The sequence below is a fragment of the Triticum aestivum genome, chromosome 1A (genome assembly GCF_018294505.1).
Source record: "Triticum aestivum cultivar Chinese Spring chromosome 1A, IWGSC CS RefSeq v2.1, whole genome shotgun sequence".
NCBI classification, from domain to species: Eukaryota; Viridiplantae; Streptophyta; class Magnoliopsida; order Poales; family Poaceae; genus Triticum; species Triticum aestivum.
This window is the reverse complement of record NC_057794.1, coordinates 459,686,990-459,711,020: the sequence shown is the minus strand read 5'-3', so window position 1 is coordinate 459,711,020 and position 24,031 is coordinate 459,686,990. Positions and strand designations below refer to the sequence as shown.

The following is a 24,031-nucleotide window of genomic DNA, read 5'->3' as shown; positions in this document are numbered from 1 at the left end:
AAAGCATCAAGTCCTCTTTATCCCATACGCAACAACCCCCTTACTCGGGTTTGTGTTTCAGTCACTCACGCAACCCACTATAAGAGAATCATAAACGAATTGCAACAGCCTACAGCGGGAATCCCTCACGCTTGCGCGACACAGAGTGCACCATAGGACAGCACCAAAGTAAAATATACAACTCATACCAATCTAGATCATCAATCAATCCAAAGACAAAAGATATCTACTCAAAACATCATAGGATGGCAACACATCATTGGATCATAATATGTGGCATAAAGCACCATGTTCAAGTAGGGATTACAGCAAGGTGCGGGAGAGTGGACCGCGTAAAATAGATGAGGATGGTGATGATGATGATGGTGATGTTGATGAAGACGATCACCATGGCGATGATTCCCCTCCCGATGGCACTCCGGTGCCACCAAGAGAGAGGAGGAGAGGTTCTCCCCCTTGTGCTTCCTCCTCCATGGCTTCCCCCCTAGATGGGGAGAGGTTCTCTCTCTGGTCCTTGGCCTTCATGGCGACGATGGCCCCTCCAGGATCCTCCTCCATGGCCTCCGGTGATGATGGCCCCCTCCGGCAGGGTGCCAGAGAGGGCCTAGATTGGTTTTCAGTGGCTACGGAGGCTTCTGGCGGCGGAACTCCCGATCTAGGTTAATTTTCCAAGGTTTCTGTATTTATAGGAATTTTTGGCGTCGGTCTCACGTCAAGGAGGTGCCCGAGGCGTCCACGAGGCAGGGGCCCACGCCCAGGGGGGTGGGCGCGCCCCCACCCTCGTGGACAGCCTGGGACTCTTCTGGCCCAACTCTTTACTCCGAGGTCTTATTTTGGTCCATAAAAAACGTCAAAAATTGGCACGTCAATTGGACTCCGTTTGATAGTCCTTTTCTATAAAACTAAAAAACAAGGAAAAAACAGAAACTGGCACCGGGCTCTAGGTTAATAGGTTAGTCCCAAAAACCATATAAAATATCATATAATGCATATAAAACATCCAAGGTTGATAATATAATAGCATGAATACTTCATAAATTATAGATACATTGGAGATGTATCACATGGTAAGACATAAATGCCCTTCAATGATATGACCCTTAGGTGGGTAGGTATTTTGGGACAGCTGGCGCATAGCACATCAACAGTCGGAAATTTGAGGTTCAAGTTCTTCAGGGCTATCATGTTCCTCACTTGTAGGCAATCCGCACTGGCGAATTCCTAACTCCTCAGTCAGGACAAATTCCTCAGAGACCAGAAGAACTTCATCTCTGTCACTGAAGAAATTGACTAAACTGTATGAGATTTCCAATGGCTTCACTCGAAGGGATTGGTAGGTGTAGGATTTTGAGTTGAGCATCACTTGGAAACTTTTCCTTAGTTTTACCTTGGCCCCCTTTAATAGTACGGTGTTTCCTATGACTCAAGAAAGAGAAAATGAAACTACAAAAACAAAAGTCTTCACGCTTCATGTTCCTCACATGAATATCAAGTCTTCATGGTCACACCAATTTCTTCACTTTCAAAGTCTTCAGAAATCCAAAGTCTTCAGTTGAAGACATTCATTTTTAGGGGTCGACTTTCTCTATAGATACCAAACTCCTCATAGACTTATAGATCTGTGTACACTCACAAACGCATTAGTCCCTTAACCTATAAGTCTTCAATACACCAAAATCACTATGGGTCACTAGATGCACTTACACCAACCGTATCACCTCATTGGAGCTGGCTGACGGCCATGTGAGTAGTGATCCAGTTGAGGTAAAAGAGGAAGTCACTAACTTCTACCGTGCAATGTACCAATCACAAGGCTACAGTCTGATGGAGGGGCTGTTGCAATGCTTTCAACAATGGGTAACCGCTGACATGAATTATACACTCAAGAGGGAGTACACGGCGGTCGAGGTAAAAACTGCATTGTACGATATGGCGCCATCCAAAGCGCCCGGCGTAGATGGATTCACCACGACTTTTTACCAACGACACTGGGATGTCGTGGGGGAGGATATCACTTTGGCAATACTGAGTTTTTTGAATGGTGGGGAGCTACCTTTGGGACTGAATGATACGGCAATAACTTTTATCCCTAAGTCCATCACCCACAGAGAATCTCACGGTACAGGCTAATCGCTTTGTGCCCAGTTTTGTACAAAATCGCCGTCGACAGTGGCCAACCGCGCTCGTCTTATCCTTGACGAGGTCATTGGGGAAGAAGAAAGCGCTTTTGTTCCAGGCCGCTTAATCATGGACAACGTTCTAGTGGCCTATGAGTGTATCCATGCTATTAGGAGAAGGAAGAAGGGCAAGAACTACAGCTGCGCTATCAAGCTTGATATGCTCAAAGCGTACGATCGTGTGGAATTGCATTATCTCGAAGCTATGTTGGCTAAACTAGGCTTCGGTGATCGTTTTACCAGCCTAATTATGAAGTGTGTGACATCAATTATATTCACCATCAAGGTTAACGGAGAGTTGCTACCGTATTTCAGCCCGTTCAAAGGACTACGCCAAGTCTGCCTAGTATTTCCATATCTCTTTCTAATATGCGCCCAAGGACTCACCTCAATGCTCAATAAATTTGGCGGTGTGCGTATTGACAGGGGGATCCGTGTGAGCTTTCAAGCACCATGGGTTAGTCATCTCTTATTTGCTGACGACAGTCTCATTTTCCTCAAAGCTAACACCCAAAGTGCATAATGGCTCAATAAGATTCTTCATATATATGCTACTTGTTCGGGTCAGGCAGTGAACCGGGACGAGAGCTCCATCTTCTTTAGTGGCAATACAGAGCAGTCCCTTCAAGAGACTCTCAAACAATCTCTCGGTATTTCAGTTGAGGCGTTCTCCGAATGATATTTGGGATTGCCCACGGCCATTGGACGAATCACAAGTGGTACTTTCAGCCACATTAGTGATCGTATCTGCAACAAGATTTGTGGCTGGTCAGAACGAAACCTTGCTTGTGCGGGGAGGGAAGTGCTTCTAAAATCTATTGCTCAGGCAATCCCAACCTACAGTATGAGTTGTTTTCAGCTGACAAAGAAAGTGTGCAAGACTATCACCTCGCCAATGGCAAAGTACTGGTGGGGAAGCTCTTTGGATAAGAGATCCCTACAGTTGCTAGCTTGGGATAAATTGACATAACCTAAGATCAAGGGTGGCTTGGGTTTTCGGGACCCTCAAGTTTTTAATCTCGCTATGCTCGGCAAGCAAGGCTGGCGACTCCTAACGAACCCAAATTCACTTTGTGCAAGGGTGTTGAAAGGTAAATACTTCCCTAACACAAACTTTCTCCAAGCTTTGATTCCTAAGAGTGCTTCTTCGACCTGGAGAGCGATCATTGCGGGAAGGAAGGCTGTGGAGGCGGGGCTGATCCATCGGGTAGGTGATGGTTCCTCTATCTCTATTTGGAACGACCCTTGGATCCCCAATACTGTCTCTATGAAACCAGTCGGCCGATTAGGGGCTGCCGCTCTCGAGTACGTATCGAAGTTGATTGATGATTACACTAGAAATCGGAATGTTGATCTTGTTCGCCAAAATTTACTCCTCCCGGACGCTGAGGCAATTCTGAACATACCTTTGAATCGAGCTGGAGGGGAAGACACTTTGGTGTGGGCACTCGAAAAGTCAGGCAAGTACACTGTCAAATCAACGCATCGCTCTCTAATGACTCGCAACGAGCTTAGCTCTCTAGAGGAAGGACGACTACAGATACTTCATCAGCGAATAAACAGTTGTGGTCAGCACTTTGGAAAATACATGTGGTGCCGAAAGTTAGGGTTTTCTGGTGGAGAGTTCTCCGCGGTATCTTGCCAGACTCCTCGACCTTGAAGCATCGACATATCAAACCACTTGGACGTTGTGACATTTGTCAGTCAATGGATGAAGATTTAATGCATGCGCTTATTTCATGCTCGCATGCAAAGCAGTTCTGGATAGCGGCCAAGGGTCGGTTCGACCTTCAACTACCTAGGCTGCATCCACTAACGTGGGCGCGTGATATTGTGTTGGATCCCATGTTCGCAGATGACACCAAATGCAAGATCATCACAATAATGCATGCAATATGGACTTCCAGAAACAAGTGGACTCATGAACAAGATGGATATGATCCAGTTCAGGCGGTTAAATGGATCCATGAAACTCTATCTTTGCTGGATTTACCTGTTCGTCGCACTAGGGTGCAGGCGGGACAGGGATGGAAACCCCCCGACGCGGGGTGGATTACCATCAACACCGATGGATCGGTATTCCCGGATGCACTAACAGGCAGAGCTGGTGGTATTTCCTGGTCCCATTTATCCTTCATTGGGGCTTGGTGCAAGCCGCTAGTCGGCATTTCAGATCATTTCATCGCCGAACTTCTAGCCTTCCGGGAGGGTGTGATCTTTGCTCAGCTTCGCGGGATGTCACATGTGATCATGGAGGTTGATAGCATGGAGCTGGTCACCCAATGGAACTCGCGAGGCAACTCTCAATCGGTTGCAGTGCCTATCTTACACGAACTAGATGATATAGTCCTCAAATTTTGTTTCTTTTTTGGTTCACCATGTCAGTAGGGAGTTCAATACTCCGGCTCACTTGTGTGCGCAACGTGCTTGCTCGGCCGAGGGCACGGAGTGCTGGCTAGAGCAGAGCCCCGATTTTCTTCTTGTAAGCCCGCGGGCAGACTGTAACCGAATGATCTTGAAATAAAGTCTTAGTTCGATGCAAAAACACTCGGAAAATACATTAGTTATCTCTCGTTCACATTACATTCCACAATTCACATTTGCTATTATGATATGTCTGGTGCAGAGTTTGAATTGCTAGCTAGTTTTCCTTTAATTTTGCATGTTGTTCAACATGTATTATTGGTGCACTTAGTTGATCCTGGCATATTTATGATTTGGGCTAGATAAGATTCGCCTAGTAAATTTCCACATTACGATTGAGCCAAAATTGTAAGATTTCTTAAATCACACATTCACCCTCTTTGTATGAAATCTAGGTCCTTTTAGCATTAGATAACAATGATGCACCACAGATTCTGGCAGTACCCTCCACACAGAACAAACCATGCAATTAGGCTGGCAATTAGGCCAGCCTCAATGCTTGAGGCGATCATTATCAACACTTTATTAGGGGCGGTCCTATAGTAAACCTGCAGGTGCACAGGGCACTGGGTACCTTCTAATTTCCTCTTGACATAACCTATTCTTGATATGTATATGACGCCCGATGCTTAAGTTCGTTGATGCAAATTCTCGGTGGTGGTGTACCCCTATCATTTTTATTCTAGGTCCATCTCTATGCCATGTCGTGGGTGATAAGCCACGTTGATTTGTTGCATTTCGAGTGCCCACTCACGTCAAGTTAATTGGTTTAAATATCTTTGTTGCTAGACTGTCATCTTGTATATTAAAAAAACAATTTGATCCTAGGAGGAACTAGGCACCATATTTAATATAAAAATGAGGCTTGAACCCTAGCAGGTTGGCCAACCAAATTTAAGGTAGAAATGAGGCTCGAACCCTAGCAGGTTGGCCAGAAAAACATAAAGCCTTTCTTAAAAATGGTGTTTTAGTCTCTAGTTTTTATGCCATTCCTCAGCTTAAAGTATGTTTTTACGTTCGAGAGTGACTATTACTCAGTTGAATTAGAAATAGTTATTTCTAGCTCCGCGATGATAGTGGTCCGATCAAGATATTCACATCCTTTTGCATTGCACGATTCATGATGTTGGAATTGAGTGATTCATATAGTTCAATCCTTTGACTCAATGGTCTTGTGGAGTATATGTGGGTTCATGCTAGTGAACATTAGATTCGTGATGTCCTATGAACTTTTTGGTTGAATTATATACTTTGAATAATGTTTATAAATTACATAGTACTTTTTTGGTCTGAATTATTTATTGTTGAATTGTTTTGTGTTATTTTCATTGATTTGTTCTATATGTATCGTTAAATGATCTACGTGCATGATTTTGTATGGATTTGAGATTTTGAAATATCAAAAGCCGTTGACCGGACGGATAAATGAGCCTTGACCAAAAATAGTCAATTCTTTTTTCGACTCAGCGATAATAGCCGTCCGATCAAGATGTCAAAATGAAATGGTTCCGTATCGTTGACTCTGAAGCGAGGAGTCAAGGAGACACACAATCATCTTCTTTTTCAAATATACTCCCTTCGTAAAAAATATAAGAGCGTTTAGATCAAGGAGTAATCGATGGAAGTGACAATATCTGCCAAAAGAAAAAGAAAAACACTAGAAAAGGAGAGCTGCAGAAGCAGCAAGGGCTCAAATAGGAGAGAATTCCTTATTTGGCCCTTTTTTAAATATGGTTCCCTATTTGGCCCTATAAAACAAAATCTTCCTTATTTGGACCTTGGCTTAAATTATGTTCCCTATTTGACACTTTCATACATTTTTCCATCCAGTAATGTTAACTAGCATGTGCAAAGACAATTTTGCCCTTAACAGTAGTTTGTCAACAAAAATGGAAAGAGAGGTAGCGCCGCTCCTGTGTTGCTGGAGGCAGCCATGGGCTCGTGTACGCTGCTGCCATGAGCTCGTGTACACCAGCGGTGCTGGGTTCTACGTCACGCGCTAGGATTCCGCGATGTTTGTGAATGCTTTGGAGTTTTAGCAATTAGTATAGGGACGGCATACTGGACAGAGAACAATTAAAATTCTGCATAGATACGTAATGTATACAGAATCGAATACAACTAGGAGATCCTTGTGATCTGATTGCACACGTGTTTTCGTGCATGTCTCATGCACATTTTTCTTTTTTTTTCCTGACCTGAAAGAGAAATAAAAACGTTACTTCGAACAGTTCGACTTACAAGTTACATCAACTAGTACAGCCACCAGATCTTCGCCATGCTCATGCTCGCCGGCACGCTCAGGCAGTACACCGCCACGGCCAGACACGCCCACGAGTTGTCGTGACGATGTGACGATGATTTAATCGTGTACACATGGGTAGTAACTATTCTTTTTTCTACAGCAAGTACTATTATATATATATAGCACTATTTTTTTATTATTGAACTACAGCAAAATATATCACTTTTTTTGGGCGAACAAAAAATATTACATTACCTCTACGTTTGCATGTAAATAATCAGGTCACATTCTACACAAGGGGTAAAACCGTCTTTCTAGGTTAAACTTAATACTGTTACTTGTCAAAACTAACGGAAGTGACACATAGGAAACAAAATAAATTTAAATGTTAAAAAAGAAAAAAGGATGTTTTTTAGGCAAAAAAGAAATCAAAATTTAAAAAAGGGCCAGATAAGGAAATTCTCTCCTCGAATAGCCCGAAGTTCAGAAGCCGGTGAGCGACACCACAGCTGCATAGAGCAGCGAGCGAGCATCCAAGGCCCCCGGCTTGTCTCTTCCCCCCTCTCACCGGTCGCCCACAACCCCTCTCCACAGGGTGCGTGCGACGCTGCAGTACAGGGAGGAGGAACAGCGAGCAAGAACAGCAGGAGCGGGCAGGCACAAAGCGCTGCTGCTGCTGCCGCTGCCAGCCCCGCACAGCCTGGGCTCCGATAATTGATTGACGCGAACCCAGCTATCACCTCCCCTTTTTGTTTAATCCATAGCATATATAATCATCAAATCCCCACCCATCCCTGCACTTATTTCTCGGTTCTTGGCACCTTCCTGTCTTTTCTAGATTTCATTGGATCCCATATAGGGCCTCCACCACATTCATTTGCCTTGATAGCCGCCAGCTGCTCCTCTTCCTCCCTTCTCCAGATTTCTTGGCTCCCTGGGCTCCCTGGCTTGCCCAGAGATTGCAACGAAATCTTGCAGGGCTCTTCTTTGGTTTCTTGTTCATGCTGGGAGCCATGGATGAGAGGATCCCGCCGCCCCCTTTCTTCCAGTACTCGCCGTCCGGCGTCCATTCTTCCCCTCACCACCACAACCCCATGAGGTCGTCTGCCTCCGAGAGGGAGAGGTCTGTGCCCCATCCTCATCCTCTTGTGAACTGCCGTGAAGTTTTCGTTTTTATCTTTGCGACGATTCTACTAGCTTGAAAAACTCGTCGTGGGCGTGAGATTTGACTCTGGTCGTGCGAGATTTGTGCCTAATCTTCACCGTCCCGGTGTGATTTTGGTGATGGTCAAATGATGTCCCCACGCTGTAGTGATCTCCCAAGTTGAGGATTTGGGGATATTGCCTGCTGATGGTAGATTTGTGCTTGCTGTTACGAATAAATGAGCATGATGTCCTCGATTGGCCTCTGGTAGTGTGAAGTTCATTTGCAGGGTGCTCGTTGTTTTGACTTTTGATTAGGTCGCTAATTATTGGTGCTACTCTTATTTTCTGCTCTTAAGTAAATATGTGCCTGTGGTACTTGCAGTTGATCTTACTAATGAGATGGTTTGCTTTGCAGGTATATTGCTGAGTTACTTGCTGAGAGGCAGAAACTAGTTCCCTTCCTGCAAGTTCTTCCATTTTGTAACAGGCTTTTAAACCAAGGTCTGTTCCCTTCTCTCTCTTTTTTTTTTTCAAATTACATGGAAGCTACTGTATTTGTTTATGTAGTTCCCAGTAACCGTAGATTCTAGTTGCTATTAGAGTGTTTACATTCACCCAGTTGCTATTCTTAGCCATCCTCGCTGTTTGTCAGAAGAAATTGCTATTCTTCTTTGAGCAATCATGTCCGTTCTCTTTATATGAAAAGCTGCTCATGAGGATTTCTTTTCAGAATGTGTTATCAGTCTTGTTCCACCATACCGTTACTTCGGAATCCCAAATGATGGCATTCATGTAAATCACATAAATTGCTGCCAGAGATTGTCTAACATGCAGAACTAACTCATTGACGAAACAAGAATACCAGACAGTCTAACACCCTTAAGTTCCTCAGTCATGTCTTACAGTTAACATGCTTACTTTTCACTTCTTTATCATAATTTAACCATTATATTACTTGAGTGGCGATTTCTAAATTCTAACATCCAGTTGTAGTTCCAGGTTATAGATACAAACATAGCATGGATATTTTCTCCCTGATTTAAAGTGACACAAATAGAACTAACGGATTTCGTACTGGCTTGTTTTCTTCAATGCAGAAATTCTGCGGGCATCTTCTTTGCCACCTAACCCAAATTTTGTTGAACCTGAGAGATTCGATTATGGTAGCCCATTAAGATTAGCTGGCCACCCTATGAACGGTCAACCAATGGATATGGAGGGATGGACTGGAATGCATGCAGAGGTTGTGCAAATTCATACAATCTTCTGATTATTGGTTTTACAAGTCCTAACTGCCTTAACGTTCTATATAGCTGTTAGAGAAATGCTGGCATGATTACATCTACTTTCTCTACTTTTTTTTCTTATTCTAATATGGCTATTTCAAATATGCAAATCTCTACGAGTGCTGCCAACTAGTTCATGTTATCCTTGAAGCTGTTTAGAAATTCGCAGGAACCAATGAACCACTTTTAAGACCGAGTATCAGTCAGCTGTCCAGTTCATTAACATGAAACGGAAAAAAGGAAAGCTATACATTGTCATACTAATAGGAATGGTTTCAAAAGCACCAATCAAGTTACAGCCACTGTTACAGTACAGATGTTAATAGCTTTGAATAATTCAAGAATGGCATGTTTTGGCTTTTTCCTTTTGAGAAAATGACAACGTTCTTGCTAGTTCAATGGTGATTTTCATCCAAGCCTTGGATCTCAAAATTATTCCTGCGAGATTAATGATTAGGAATCACTGGTTCTACCCATGAGGATAATTATATGTAAATGATAGAAGCTTGACACCAGGTAAACCTCGGCCAGTCGTTCTTGTAACCGATCTTTACGACCTGTGAGCAATTTCATCCACCCATGAAAATCGTAATTCGACAATACAGTAGAGAATCAACCTGGGTTTTGTTAAGGAAGTGATGCGGATATATGGACTCTTTATTCATATCGTTTTCCTGATATTACAACTAAGAGACTTGTACAACTTCTTATCATGTAGTCCCTCCGTCCCAAAATAAGTGACTTAACTTTGTACTAAAGTTAGTACAAAGTTGAGTCACTTATTTTGGGACGGAGGGAGTAATAATTAATGTGCAACACTGGCCATCTTCAATGCCAAATAGAAACACTTACATATTATTTCTTTTCATTGATTATATTAAAATGCCTGCCTTCAGCATATGGGGATACACCATTCACCATCCATGGGCTGGAATGGTGGTCCTGGAGTTGTTGGCGGCCCTGTTGTGAAGAAACTTGTCAGGATGGATGTTCCAGCAGAAAAGTATCCAAATGTATGTACGACATACTTTCACCTCAAGCTGTTTTGATAAACTATTTAACTCGATTATGAGATTTACTAAATTCAAATCATCTGCAATCTTTTGTTATGTTTAGTTCAACTTTGTTGGCCGTTTGTTGGGGCCACGAGGAAACTCCCTGAAAAGAGTTGAAGCTACAACACAATGTAGAGTCTATATTCGTGGACGTGGTTCAGTGAAAGATACTGTGAAGGTAATTAAACACAGATTAGAACCACCATTTCATTGTTGCTTACTCACACTCTTAGAATGTTCTAGCACCACCTTTTTTCTAGAAACATTTTAAGACCGTGTTCCGTTACAGTGCTTATTTTGCACGTTAAAATATGGATATAGTATGTATGGTTGTTATTTGTTAATTAAATTGGATATGCAAGTAAAACTGAAGGTTGATCCTGAATTCTTCTGATTGATGTAAAACTCCCATGTTTTTTTTTGGCCGGCAAACTCCCATGTTTTTATAAGTACAATATGCCTTACACAGTAAAAGGCTGATAGATGTTGAGCTAGTAATGGGCAGCATATGTATTGATTGAAGTAAAAGAACGGTTCCAGTTCTGCTCAGGTATTTGTTATGTTCTAGCGTCGTAAACTTCAAGCCATGGCTTGTTAAGATGAAAATTCTACAAGTAATTTACCCACAAACAGTGCAGAAAGTCTAAACAAACCTTCTAGGCTCCGTATACTATGTTTGCTCACCATTTGTATCTCACCCCGTAACATTTGATATTTTAGTAGAGCTGTCAGTTAAAATGTGGTGTGTTCATTATATTCATCTTGCCTATATTCTCATGTTGTTGCCTAGATAGTATGGTGTGTTGATTGTTTTTCACAACTTATTTCAGTGGCATCCCTTTTGAAAACGCTCTTATATTTCTTTACAGAGGGAGTATATTTTTGTAAGCATGCTTAATAGAATTAACTCTTGTGTTTAACAATTCCTCTCATCCAGTGACTACCAAAAATATTGTTGGAGAGGTTCTGAAAGCTGATTTTTTTTATTGAATAGGAAAACAAGCTTAGAGCTAAGCCTGGCTATGAGCACTTAAACGAACCACTGCATGTGCTTATCGAAGCTGAGTTCCCGGCGGATATCGTTGATGCGCGACTAAACCAGGCTGTGGTCATACTGGAAGATCTTCTCAAACCAGTAGTATGTCGCTTACCATCTTATCTGTCGCAGTTCCCACATTTCCATGACCTCATTTTTTCTTTGAATTGAGTCGGCTTTACCTGTCTTGCTAACGGTATTGCGTATCACCAGGATGAATCCATGGATTACTTCAAGAAGCAACAGCTGAGAGAATTGGCAATACTGAATGGCACTCTAAGGGAGGAGGAAAGCCCAAGCCCAAGCCCCCATCTCAGTCCCAGTGTATCACCGTTCAACTCCACCGGGATGAAACGCGCGAAAACGGGCCGGTGATCGTGCTTCTGAATACTGATTTGCCTGAGGTGACTATGATTTGAACAGATCGCGCGCAAACCTGTTCTACTGCTGGAAATGATTCATGATGCATATGGGGGACCGGCCTTGAGGCTCGTCGCATCTGTGATACGAGCTGAGATACATCTTTGGATGAATGGTCGCTATGGAAGAAATTCGTTTCGTTCGGTCTGCTCGAGGAATCGGGGCTTGCTGTTTGGTCTTATTGATTATTCTCTGTGTATCTATCTGACTCCCAAATATTAACTTTATCGGTTTGGATTAGTTAACCGTGATTGATCTGTGGCTCAAGTAAAATAGTTGTGGACAATAATCCGGGTTTTTGTCAGTTGTAACATGTCCGAGGGGGGTTGATGTTCTTGTGAACAGACATTGTTGGTCCAAAGTTATGAACCGCAAGCAACGTCATGAAGATGACTCGCTTGCCTCCTACTCCCTCCGTTTCTAAATATAGGCCATTCTAGAGATTTCAATATGTACTGCATACGGATGTATCTAGGCCCTGTTTGGTTCGGCTGTAAATTTCTAAAAGCAGCTGTGAAAAAACAGCTGTGGAAAATCTGATGTGAAAAAGATGTAGGACATTCGGCAAACCAGCTGATATAGCTTTTTCAGATTTTGGTCCGCGGCGAAATCAGATTTTGGAAAGTACATCTTGGGCTGCTTTCGTTTTTGGTTCGGATTTTGGCAGCGGATTTCTGGAATCGGATTCTGTTGGGTTCGCTTGGTTCAGATTCTGCTGCACGGCAGCGGAATCCGTCGATAAAAGCTGAACCAAACAGGATCATAGACGCATTTTAGAGAGTAGATTTACTCATTTTGCACCGTATGTTGTTTATATTGAAATATCTAAAAAGCTTATACTCACTCCGTAAACTAATATAAAAGCATTTAGATCACTATTTTAGTAATCTAAACGCTTTTATGTTAGTTTACACAAAGAATACTATTTAGGAAGGAGTAGTAAGCATGTCTCTCTGCCCTTGAAGCATCATGATGATCGCCGTACGCGATTTCGTTGTGCATGCCTTTATTGGCATGTCTAATGAACTGAACTATGAATCTGTGATAGTGGTATGTGCCCTACGACGAAGTTGCTCCTCCACGGATCCATGATGACTCTACCATCATTTCACGGACCCGTGACAGACCCGTCCTTTTACCGACAAATGCTCGGGAACACATGAAATCGAGAAATTTAGTTCATACATGTGGGAGTGGCTATTAGATTTCTTATGAAAAAATGCTAAAGAAACGGCAGATAATAAGTCATCGTAAGCTATGAAAGACTTGTTCAGTGTGTATATGAATTATGTCACTTCCAGGTGTTCTAGACAGCAATGCACGCGCCTTGACTCCATTTGCAGGTCATATTTTTGGAAGGAGCTCCAAAATTCATGGCATCATTATGCTTGGTCTATTCCTAAGTCTTTGGATTCCCTTCATCTAAGGCAAAACACACCACTTTGCACTAAGCTCTCCAATGGAGCTTCTAGTCTTAATCAGGAAGTTACAAACAGTAAATTCGTTTAAAATTGAAAAAAAGAATCTGAATTTTTTTGTGATGCTAGATGCTCATGTGCCTGAAGTTCATGACAAACTTAGTGGAGTTTGGACATTTCAGTAGCTCTCAGCAAAAAAGGACAAATTTTGTGGTTGTAAGAGAGTTTGCTGTTCATGTACTATTTTGATTGATTTTATCTTTTTTGCCATGAGCTCCTCAGATGTCTGAAAAAGCTGAAATTAGGCACGAACATCACGCATCGGAACATCTTGCACCTAAAAAAATTCAAACTTTTTTTTTCGCCGGGTGCATATGAGTTTGGTCACCGAATTGAATATCCAGTTACGTGCCTTGTTTCTTAATAAGTACTCAGAGACTGCTGAATTCAGATTAAGCTTATATCATGACATGCGGACGTAATGGGAGGGGTTGACAGCACAAGTGATTAAATTTTCCTTCTATCATGACAGAGAATCATTGAGCCTTGCTTAGCAAGGATGCATAGACGTCAAGTTGCATTTTCCAAGCGAGCATTGGATTCGAGTACCACTACATATAACAGCAGAGTCAGACAGGTCGACAGTTACACAAATACTACTACAAAGACATATAAAAGTGGGCATTGGCATGCTAAACAATTACACTTGCTGTTGAAGATCTGGGACCATGATCCTGCACGCAGAGTATTTTAACTTCATTATTTGGGGTCGTAGCACATGGTTTGAGGGACGAATCAAGACTGGTTAGACGGGCTGAATCTGTCGCCGGGATCCTTCGGTGTTTCTTTTACGAGAAAATTTTCGATCTATTTATTTTCAATCATGATAGTACAACAAACATCATAAATAATAAAAATTATATCTAAATCTATAAACTACTAGCGACGACTACAAGCAGTGAATTAAGCCAAATGCGCGCCGTCATCATTGCCACTCCCTTGCAGAAGCCGGGCACGCTACTTGGTTGGAGTAACAGGAGTCCCGAAATGGAGTAGCATTTGGCCTAGTAGTAGTGCGAAATACAGTAATCAGGGCCGTATAAAACCTGCTTATCTTCATCATGCTGTGACGTTCCTCGGGAGTTGGAGTAACTTGTTCTATTGGGTCCAGTTCTGTTTGGTTTCAAAATTCAAATATGTTCTTCTCGACTGTCTATTCAACAGTCGGCTGTTTTTTCATTTGAGGACAGTCGGTCTTTTGCCCAATCATGCTGTGACACGTGCACGTGAGTAATCATGCTGGGTCACGGTAAAAAATTTGACTAACTAACTATCGGGTATGATCTTCCAGACCCAACAACAACCAGTCTTGTACAATGCAAGATGCTTAGGAAAGGTGCTTAGGTTAATAAATCAATGTTTATTTAAGCACCGATGCTTATTTGTAAAAAATAAATGCTTAATTAGGCATCTCTTCTGTAGAAATAGACATTAATGCTTTAAAAAAAATCTGATTTATTTTTCTAAGCACCTATCATTGCACAACGCCTAACGCCTTCGGCGCCTCTTCTACATGGACATGGAAACTGAAACTGCCGTTTCGGTTGATGGTGTTCTCAACTAAGGCATACAAATATGGGATCTACATGGACGTGAAGCTGCCGTTTGGATGATTCATTCGAGTGGTGGAGCCTTAATGCAACCAGCAGGACGCAGTTCCGGCGACCACTCATCTCCCTAATACTTCTCATCTTATGGGAAACATGGAAGGAAAGCAATGCCAGGGTCTTCCGCGACTTTGCAGTGCCGGTCAGAGTAATAGAGAAATGTAGTCTATGAGGACTTGCTGGAGCGAAGTATTTGCGTATTCTAATGCCGCGAGTGTGATGTTTTGTAATCTGGCTTGTGGCCACAATGTCTAATACTTCTGTATTCAATGAAAATGGTAAATCTTTTGACTAGTTTTTTTAAAATAAATATTTTAAAAAATCCATGCTCTGAACTTCTGAAACATGCCGTCCTCTAATATCATATATCCACCATGGATATACAAAAAATATATTTACACTTGCCGTGGTCCTATAATTTGAGTTGCCATGTTGCTCTGAACGTCTATATATTTTTGGTTGTGTGCATCTTATTTATGCATCTTAGTTATGCAGAGGCCGGATGTAATGCTTAAAACTTTTAAGTAATAAAGCATCCCTTTCCAAAAAATGTAACAAAGAAGAAGAAAAATGCCTCTCTTAATCATAAAAATGTCACATCTTAATATAAGAATGTCACATCTTAATATAAAAATGTCGATCTCTTCATAAAAAAAATGGCATCTCTTAATAAACAAAAAATGTTTTCTCTTAATAGAAAATTGTCATACCTTAATATAAAATGGAATCTCTTAATAAATAAAAAATGCATCTCTTAATAAATAAATAATGCATCTCTTAATAAACAAAAATGCCATCTCCTAATAATAAAAGGCCATTTCTTAATAATAAAAGGGCCATCTCTTAATACTAATAATTGACATCTATTAAATAATAATAACAAAAAGAACAGATTTTGACCATTTGAAAAACATGTTTCAAACTTGCCATGTTGTATAGAACATTTCTTCTTTTAAGAAAATGCTAATGATCAAAAACAAACATTTTCCAAAAATTGCCATGTGTTGGATACACATTTTATGAAAAATCCGTGCAAAAAGAATATATAAGGTGTCATGGACTCTTGGCAAAAAATCATACTAAATTGCCCATGAAAATTTTATGAACTGTGAAGGGTGAAAATTGCATTCACAACACCGATCAACAACTATATAAAATGGCAAAAATATGTAAGGTGTCACTACGAAAAGAAAGACTAATTGCCATGAAAGTTTGTAAGAACTGGTGTGGAAAGTGCCTTCACCAATTGCAACTGTGTAACATGGCAAAATTATACTCCATTCATTTTTATATACAAGGCCCATGGCAATTTTACGGACTGTGAAGGGTGAAAATTGCATTCACAACAACGATCACCAACAGTATAAAATGGCAAAAATATGTAAGATGTCATTGCAAAAAGAAAGACTAATTGCCATGGCAGTTTACTGATTGTAAAAATTGGTGTGGAAATTGCCTTCACCAATTGCAACCATGTAACATGGCAAAATTAGACTCCCTCCATTTTAATATACAAGACCACTTCATTTTTTGTTTCAAACTTTGACTGATAATTTTGGTCAAGAAAATATGGGTTGTCTGTCATATACTCCCTCCGTTCCAAATTAGTTGACTTGAATTTATCTAGATACGGATATATCTAACACTAAAACATGTCTAAATATACCCATATCTAGACAAATCTGAGTCAACTAATTTGGAACGGAGGGAGTAGAATATATTATCAAAAGGTTCTTTCATATGCGCATCTAGTAACGTACTTCTTATGGCATATAACTCAATTTTTGTTGGTAAAATTAATGGTCAAATTAGACATAAAAATGTGAACTGGCCTTGTATTAGTAGATGGAGACTATAAAAAAGTGCCATGGCAGTTTACTGCCAACTAAAAACTATCTTAATGCTTGATGTGAATTTGCCATGGCAGTTTGTCCACACTATCTACACACCTAATATGAATTTGCCAACTAGACTAAGGCCCTGTTCAATAATCACCCACTCCCGGAATCTACAGAGCGGGGAAACTATAACTCCGCCATTTTGAACTGCAGCTTCGCCAACTCCGGGAGCGGAGTTGTGGAGCGAAGCAATACCAAACAGTACCTAACTTGCATACTGATATAAAATATTAGATACCTCACAGTGTAGCGCAACAAAAAGGAAAAGGTATTGGTGAATTGCCATGATAGAAAGCATACAATTCGCATGATATAGCCATGACAACAAATCTGGATTTGCCATTATGTTATTATATGAGTTGGCCCATCCTCATAGCCTAACATAGCTGGTATTTGGCATAAAAATAAATTCGTTCACGTTGGAAATCTGAAGAAACCTGTGTAAAGACTACTGAACTGCTATGAGCTGGAAGCACAGCAAGCACAGAGTGCGTACCAATGGGGAGCACAAAAAACAGAAGAAGAAAGATGGAAAGGAGGGAGCAAGCAGGGGGAGAATAACCCAAGGGAATGAGCACCACGCCGCGGTCCATCGCATAGTGCGCACACAAGGACCGGCCATGGCCATAGACCAGCAAGCACACACCAATTGGGAGCACAAAAAGCAGAAGAAAGATGGAAGGGAGGGAGAGAGCAGGGGGAGAACCTAAGGATGAGCACCATGCCGCAGTCCTTCGAGGCGGACGGAGGTTGGAGGCTTGGGAGCAACCTGCGTGGTGTTGGATCTGGCACAGGAGCTCCTTGCGGCGGCCGGAGGCGGCCATGGCGAGCAGCTAGCCGTAGGGGCTCCAAGCCAAGTCGTAGGTCGCCGCGCTAGCGTCGATCTCCTGGAGGGGCAACGACGGTTGCAAGGCACGCCGACAGATCCAGGAACTAAAGCAAGTCCATCCATGGCAGTTCGAGCGATGCAGTGCCTCCTCGGCTGCTGTCTGGTTCCATCGGGAAAGAGTGGCGTTGCTCACCACAGGGAATCTTGGGAGGGAAGAACATCAGAAGTCGAGCTCCATTCTCGTCGTCAAGGACTGCGTGATAGATCGGTGGCAAGAATAGAGACTTACAGCCAAACCTCGACCACAGGAGATAAACGACGAGAATGGCCGAAGATCACAGGGGCCTGCCTAGAAGAGAGTGGTGAGGATGAGGAAAGTGGGGGCGGGGGTTGGATGAGTATGAAGGCCGAGGAAGGGTGTTCGCTGGAGATCACCAAAAACCTTATTTCGCTGGTTAGCTTTTCTGTTTCATGAAAGCTGAAACTAAATAATTCCTCCCCAGCTCATGTTCACAATCTGGAAAACTGACAACATCCGCCTTCAACAGAAGTGACACAAAAACCCAAGGCAAAATGGTAAAACAGACGGATAGCATGTTGTAAAATTTGAAAGGCAGGTGAAAGAATAGCTTATGGGGCTGGAGTCAAAGGAGCCAAGAACAAGGACGTACCTAGCGACGCTGTTGCGTTTAAAGAAATGGATTTGATAAGCTGTGGGTGTTTTCGCAATAACATCTGAAGTGAAAGCTGAGAGAAAAGACTGAAGAAACACACTAAAATCATGCAGAGGTAAACGAAATGACCTTATTATGTTTCATCCTTTGATATTCATGATAACCAAACCTCCTCCTCCTCTCCTCTTTAAACTTGACATCCGCAAGGCTTTTGATTCGGTGCGTTGGGAGTATATCCTCAATCTCCTGCGTAGGAGGGGTTTCCCATGCAAGTTCCACAATTGGGTGGCTGCTCTCCTAAACTCTTCATCATCCAGGATTCTCCTCAATGGGGTGCCCGGCCCCGCAATCTTCCACCGCTGCGGGTTCAGGCAAGGGGACCCCTTGTCACCTCTCTTATTTGTCATCTCTATCGACCCCCTTCAACAACTTCTCGAATTGGCTACAAGAAAGGGGCTACTCCACAAAATCCAGGGTAGAGGCACTATCATGCAAACCTCCCTGTATGCGGATGATGTCGCGGTATTCATGGCGCCCATTAAGCGAGACATTGACAACCTCGCCCCCATCCTCAAAGGCTTTGGTGAGGTCTCAGGCCTCCAAACCAACTTCAGCAAGAGCTCGTTCGTCCCAATTAAATGTGCACACCTAAACCTTGAGCATATCACCCAAAGCTTGCCGGCGGTGAGGGCTTCCTTTCCGATGAGATACTTGGGGCTTCCACTCTCGGTGTGGCAACTCAAGAAAGTGGACTTTCAATTCCTAGAGGACAAGGCGGCGGCTAAGCTCATCCCATGGGAGGGTAACAACATCACCACCATCGGGCGCACCACACTTGTCAAATCTTCACTCGCCTCGCAAGTGGTCTACTACATCACGCCGTTGATTGTCCCCCCGAGCATCCTACACAGCACAAACAAGATTGCGAGGGCATTCCTTCGGTCCGGCGCGGACAGGACGACTGGTGCCAAGTGCAAGGTCAACTGGGACATGGTCTGCCGACCTTTTGAGAGGGGAGGACTCGGAGTACTGAACACAACAAAATTTGCAAGAGCCCTAAGACTGAGATGGCCTTGGTTCGAGTGGAAGGAACCAACAAGAATGTGGGTCGGCATGGGAAATCCTTACGATGAGATGGACCTCAACCTCTTCTACGCATGCACAACAATCACGGTTGGTAATGGGGCGAGGACCCCCTTTTGGGAAGCTCCATGGGTTCAAGACCGAAAGCCTAAGGAAATCGCGCCTCTTATCTTCGAGGCATCCTCAAGGAAAAAATGGAAAGTCAAGGATGCGCTCCTCAATGATGCATGGATCTTCAAGATTAAGATCACGATAAGCTTCACCGTCGAGCACATTAGGCAATTCATAAACCTTTGGACTCTCATCAATGGATTTCATCTTGTGGAGCACGTCGAGGATGAAATCATCTGGAAGCACACTAAGAACAGACAATACTCGTCGGCAAGCGCTTACTTGGCACAATTCATGGGCTCTACACACTCTCCGATGCCACATGCGGTGTGGAAAGCCTGGGCGCCGCCTAAAGTGAAGTTCTTTGTGTGGTTGGCTATCCAAGATAGGATTTGGACAGCTGACAGACTGGCAAAGCGGGGGTGGCCAAATTGCAACCTTTGCCCCCTATGCAAGCGTGTACAAGAGTCCAGCGCCCACCTCTTCTACAAATGTAGATTCACCATTCGCCTCTGGAATTTGGTCAATGAATGGCTACACCTTGAGCACCTTCACACTCCTACATGTCATCTTGAGCAATCTGTCAAAGATTGGTGGGTCAACCGCTCCAACATCTCCATGCCAAATCGCAAGGCCCGGGCTTCCCTTACCATGCTAATATCTTGGTCTATTTGGAATGAACGAAACAGGAGGGTCTTCCGCAACAAGTCCTCTCCGCCAACAATCTTGCTCAACAACATCAAGCTTGAAGCTAAACTCTGGGTCGCCGCAGGCGCAAAAAAGTTAGGGACCATCATTCCGGGAGAGTAAAATCCTTGTAGTTGCGGGCCTGTAACAAAACATTCTTCTCCTTCTTAATTAATATATGCGGCAAATCTTTTGCCCGTTTCAAAAAAAAAATAACCAAACCTCCAGACAACACTCTTGAGAAACAAGCAACATGAAATTTACCAGTGCAACTTTCAGCCAAGCATATAAAATCAGGTCATGTATATACAAAACCAAATATATTCACAAAAAGAAATACAAAAGCATATAAACGGTACAAGTTGCCCAGCCAGCCAAGTTCAAATATACCATGCTAGAGTAAATTGTTGACATGTAACTCACTGAGCTCGTTGGCCAATGTAACAGATTCAGAACTAGGCCCTGGAATTCAAGATCCATCGGCTGTTGATCTCAGAATGCACATGATAAGCATCACCAATTGAAATTAAATTGACAAGTCTACTTTCATATTAATACACATGCAGAGTACTAATTTGCCACCAAAATCCAAGATTTCAGGATTCTTAATAGTCTACTACAGATCATACTCAAGAAACATTCATCCCACAATGACCTGCCACTTGACACTACAACTAAATAGGCACACGGTAAACTACATACACGTGATCATCTCTGGAAAAAGAAAACATAGCGGCACAAATTCTTGAGGCCAAAATGTAAGAAAAAAAGCTAGATAGACTTGCATGTTCGATAAAATGCTGCGTTGGTGAAGATATATCTGATATAGCACTGAAATCTAAACACTGACAGAGAAAAGACTGAAGAAACACACACTAATACTGATGAGAAACACACACTAATACTGATGAGATAGAAATAGAGCAACATCTTTTCTGAATAGCTAACAAAAGTATGCTACTTGGACTATCAGCAAAGGTGTGTGTTCCATGGCTACAAATGCAATTGCCAGTCAATTTTAGAGAGAAAAAGCCATCTGGCCCTACTTCATACTCCCTCCGTCCCTAAATATTTGTCTTTTTAGAGATCTCAAATGGTTACCACATACGGATGTATATAGACATATTTTAGAGTATAGATTCACTCATTTTGCTCCATATGTAGTCACTTGTTGAAATCTCTAGAAAGACAAATATTTAGGAACGGAGGGAGTAGAAAGCAAACGCTAATTTCCAGTTTTCCATTCATCGGTACAAAATGAACCAAGGTGACTGACTTACAGTTTGATTGCACTTGAAATTCACCGTCAATGCAAAAACCAACCATGCAAATGAAAAAAAGATTGACCATGCAAAAGAAAGTGTCTAGCTCTGGGTGCTTCTTTGTTTGTCACTTCCAAAAGGATGGATCATAATCATTACCGCAATATGAATAAATAATGCTATGTGCCATGGATAAAATTTGAGAAACTTTAAACAGAAATTACAAGGAACAAAGAAACTGGTGAAGCCGAATTAAAAGGCTAAAAACTGAATAAGAGCTTCAAGACAAAGAGAGACCAAAAGAAGTGCAAGTAGAGCCTTCAGCGTGATTTATCGCTCATGAAGAATGAAAAACTGAAGAAAAGTGAGGTGCTAAAATACTGAGCTGAATGGGCTTGACTATGAAAGAAAAACTATATGAAAAAAATACTGGACATAAGAAGCCATCGCCAGGCAAGAGCTCATTGTGTGAATAACAAACAGAATAATGAAATGAGAAATGACTGTACAATAAGACAGATAGTTAATCTATGAAAACCACGATATACTGAACAATGATGCAAGCTGACAGACTAAGGAACAAAAAGCATAGAGAAACTGTAAGCAAAACATAGCTTCCAAAACTTCTTGTGATCTCAGTACACACATCTAAATAGTGAGGCTGTTCATTCATGCATTGAACACAATCTGACTGAAATATGACGCATGAAAAAATTCTAATATCTGAACAAATATACTAATACTAATCTCTGAACAATAGCACTCAAGCATGCTACTAAACAATGAACATTCTAGCCTGGACGCCCAGAGGAGCACGCTCTGAGATGCAGACGAAGACCCAACAACTGGAGAAACGAATCCGCGCGAACTGAAAAACGATCAGCTGTTTTTGTTTTTGGAAAAATGAAAAGAACATGCAAGTTTCAATGATATCAAAATCAGACAGCATAACTTGACTTGCATAACTTAGTCCATTCAATCCAATACATAAAGATATAAGGTCTGTCCCCATCAGACGACACAAGATAACTTCAAACGAACAACACGCCACCAACAATACTTCTGGAACCAAGCTCGCATCGTCGATTCTTCTTCCTACGAGAAGCACGGGGAACACTACGGCGACATATACTAATACTGATAGGTATAGGTATGACTTGCTGCAGAGTCAGGCGGTAGGAAAAGGAGCGAAGGGGAACGGGGCACTCAGATCTGACGGGCAAAGCCGTCTAGTTGGTCTTGTTGGGGCACTCGCGCGAGAAGTGGCCGGACTCGCCGCAGGAGAAGCAGCCGCCACCGCCACCACCACCGCCACGGCCGCCACCACCTCCGTAGCCACCGCCACCGCCGCCGCCGCCCTGGGGGCAGTCCCTGGAGATGTGGCCCTCCTCGCCGCACTTGTAGCACTCACGGCCGCCGCCGCCGCCTCCTCCGTAGCGGCCGCCGCCGCCACCACCTCCATAGCCGCCACCGCCGCCGTAGCTGCCGCCACCGCTGCCGTAGCCGCCGCCACCACCACCGTAGCCGCCGCCGCCGCCGCCGCCGTAGCCGCCTCCACCGTAGCCACCCCCGCCGCGACCCCCGCGGTCACCACCGCCGTCGCCAGGGCGGGAGCCGCCGGCGAGCGCACCCCCTCCTGGTGCGGTGACGTCGGCGGCCTTGGTTCGGCCGTCGTCGCCGGTGATGACCTCAAACTCGACGACGTCGTTCTCGTTGAGGCTGCGGTAGCCGTCGGCCTTGATGGCGGACTGGTGGACGAAGAGGTCCTCGCTGCCGTCCTCCGGGGAGATGAATCCGAACCCCTTGGTGACGTTGAACCACTTCACGGTTCCCTTCACTCTCTCACCCATCTTGCGCCGCCGCTGGAAACGAAGGACTAAAACCCTAGCAGGAAACCCTAGATCGGTGTGGTGGCTGAGGAATGAGGGCGGAGGTGGGGGGGGGGGGTGTCTACATAAATAGTCCGTTTAGTTGGGCTTGTGCAGCAGCTTCGAGGCCCAACCACACAATTAAGTTGGACCTGCTGGTTTTCCATGCGGCCCAGCGACGTGAGTTCACTCGCCTGCTCCCGGGAGCATCTAGTTAACGAGAGCTGCCTCGCAACGATCAGCGCCATTTAGAGCGTTCTCAGTCATTCGCCACGTGTCGCATTTTGGACACTCTTTCCGGATTTTATTTTTTTATTTTTCCACACGCGTTTTTGGCTTTTTAAACGGTTTTTTTCAGGGTTTTTCGACGCTTTGGTTTTTCTCTTCCTTAGCTTTTCGATCAAAAAAATTAAAAAAAAAATTACGAGAAAAAAAACACAATTTTTTTCTCTTTCCTGAAAGTCATGGTTTTTTTCGCGAGAGGCACGGTTATGCTTTAGCGAGAGTCACGACCGTGCCTTTCGGAAACGAAAAAAAATGGTTTTTTGTTTTTTTTCTTTCGCGAGAGTTACGGTTTTGTTTCCGCGAGAGGTACGGTTGTGCTTTCGCGAGAGTCATGGCCGTGCCTCTCAGAAACGAGAAAAAAAACATGACTTCTATTTTTTTTCCTTCCACGAGAGTCTCGGTTTTGCTTCCACGAAAGGCACGGGCGTGATTTTCGCGAGAGGCACGGGCGTGCCTCTTT

At 43.2% G+C, this 24,031-nt stretch overlaps 2 protein-coding genes across 2 annotated transcripts; one reads left to right on the top strand and one right to left on the bottom strand.

Annotated features, from left to right (window-relative positions):
* The first annotated feature begins 7,356 nt into the window (after positions 1-7,356).
* LOC123056319 (KH domain-containing protein At1g09660/At1g09670) lies at positions 7,357-12,197 on the top strand. Its single transcript, XM_044479909.1, has 7 exons — positions 7,357-7,969; positions 8,408-8,493; positions 9,090-9,235; positions 10,175-10,291; positions 10,395-10,511; positions 11,328-11,471; positions 11,583-12,197. The coding sequence occupies exons 1-7, from the start codon at positions 7,848-7,850 to the stop codon at positions 11,742-11,744; spliced, it is 894 nt and encodes a 297-aa protein (XP_044335844.1). The 5' UTR covers positions 7,357-7,847; the 3' UTR covers positions 11,745-12,197.
* Positions 12,198-22,359: 10,162 nt separating this feature from the next.
* Positions 22,360-23,355, bottom strand: LOC123056303 (glycine-rich protein 2). Its single transcript, XM_044479908.1, has one exon. It carries the CDS (start codon positions 23,266-23,268, stop codon positions 22,648-22,650), a length of 621 nt encoding a protein of 206 aa, XP_044335843.1. The 5' UTR covers positions 23,269-23,355; the 3' UTR covers positions 22,360-22,647.
* Between the last annotated feature and the right edge of the window lie 676 nt (positions 23,356-24,031).

What these genes read in the sequence shown, in the direction of transcription:
- LOC123056319 (XM_044479909.1), top strand. Translation starts at nt 7,848, where the DNA reads ATGCTGGGAGCCATGGATGAGAGGATCCCGCCGCCCCCTTTCTTCCAG. An exon ending in GGACTGGAATGCATGCAGAG is followed by an intron (nt 9,236 to 10,174) that starts GTTGTGCAAATT and finishes GCCTGCCTTCAG; the next exon opens with CATATGGGGATACACCATTC. An exon ending in CAGTGAAAGATACTGTGAAG is followed by an intron (nt 10,512 to 11,327) that starts GTAATTAAACAC and finishes TTTATTGAATAG; the next exon opens with GAAAACAAGCTTAGAGCTAA.
- LOC123056303 (XM_044479908.1), bottom strand. Translation starts at nt 23,268, where the DNA reads ATGGGTGAGAGAGTGAAGGGAACCGTGAAGTGGTTCAACGTCACCAAG.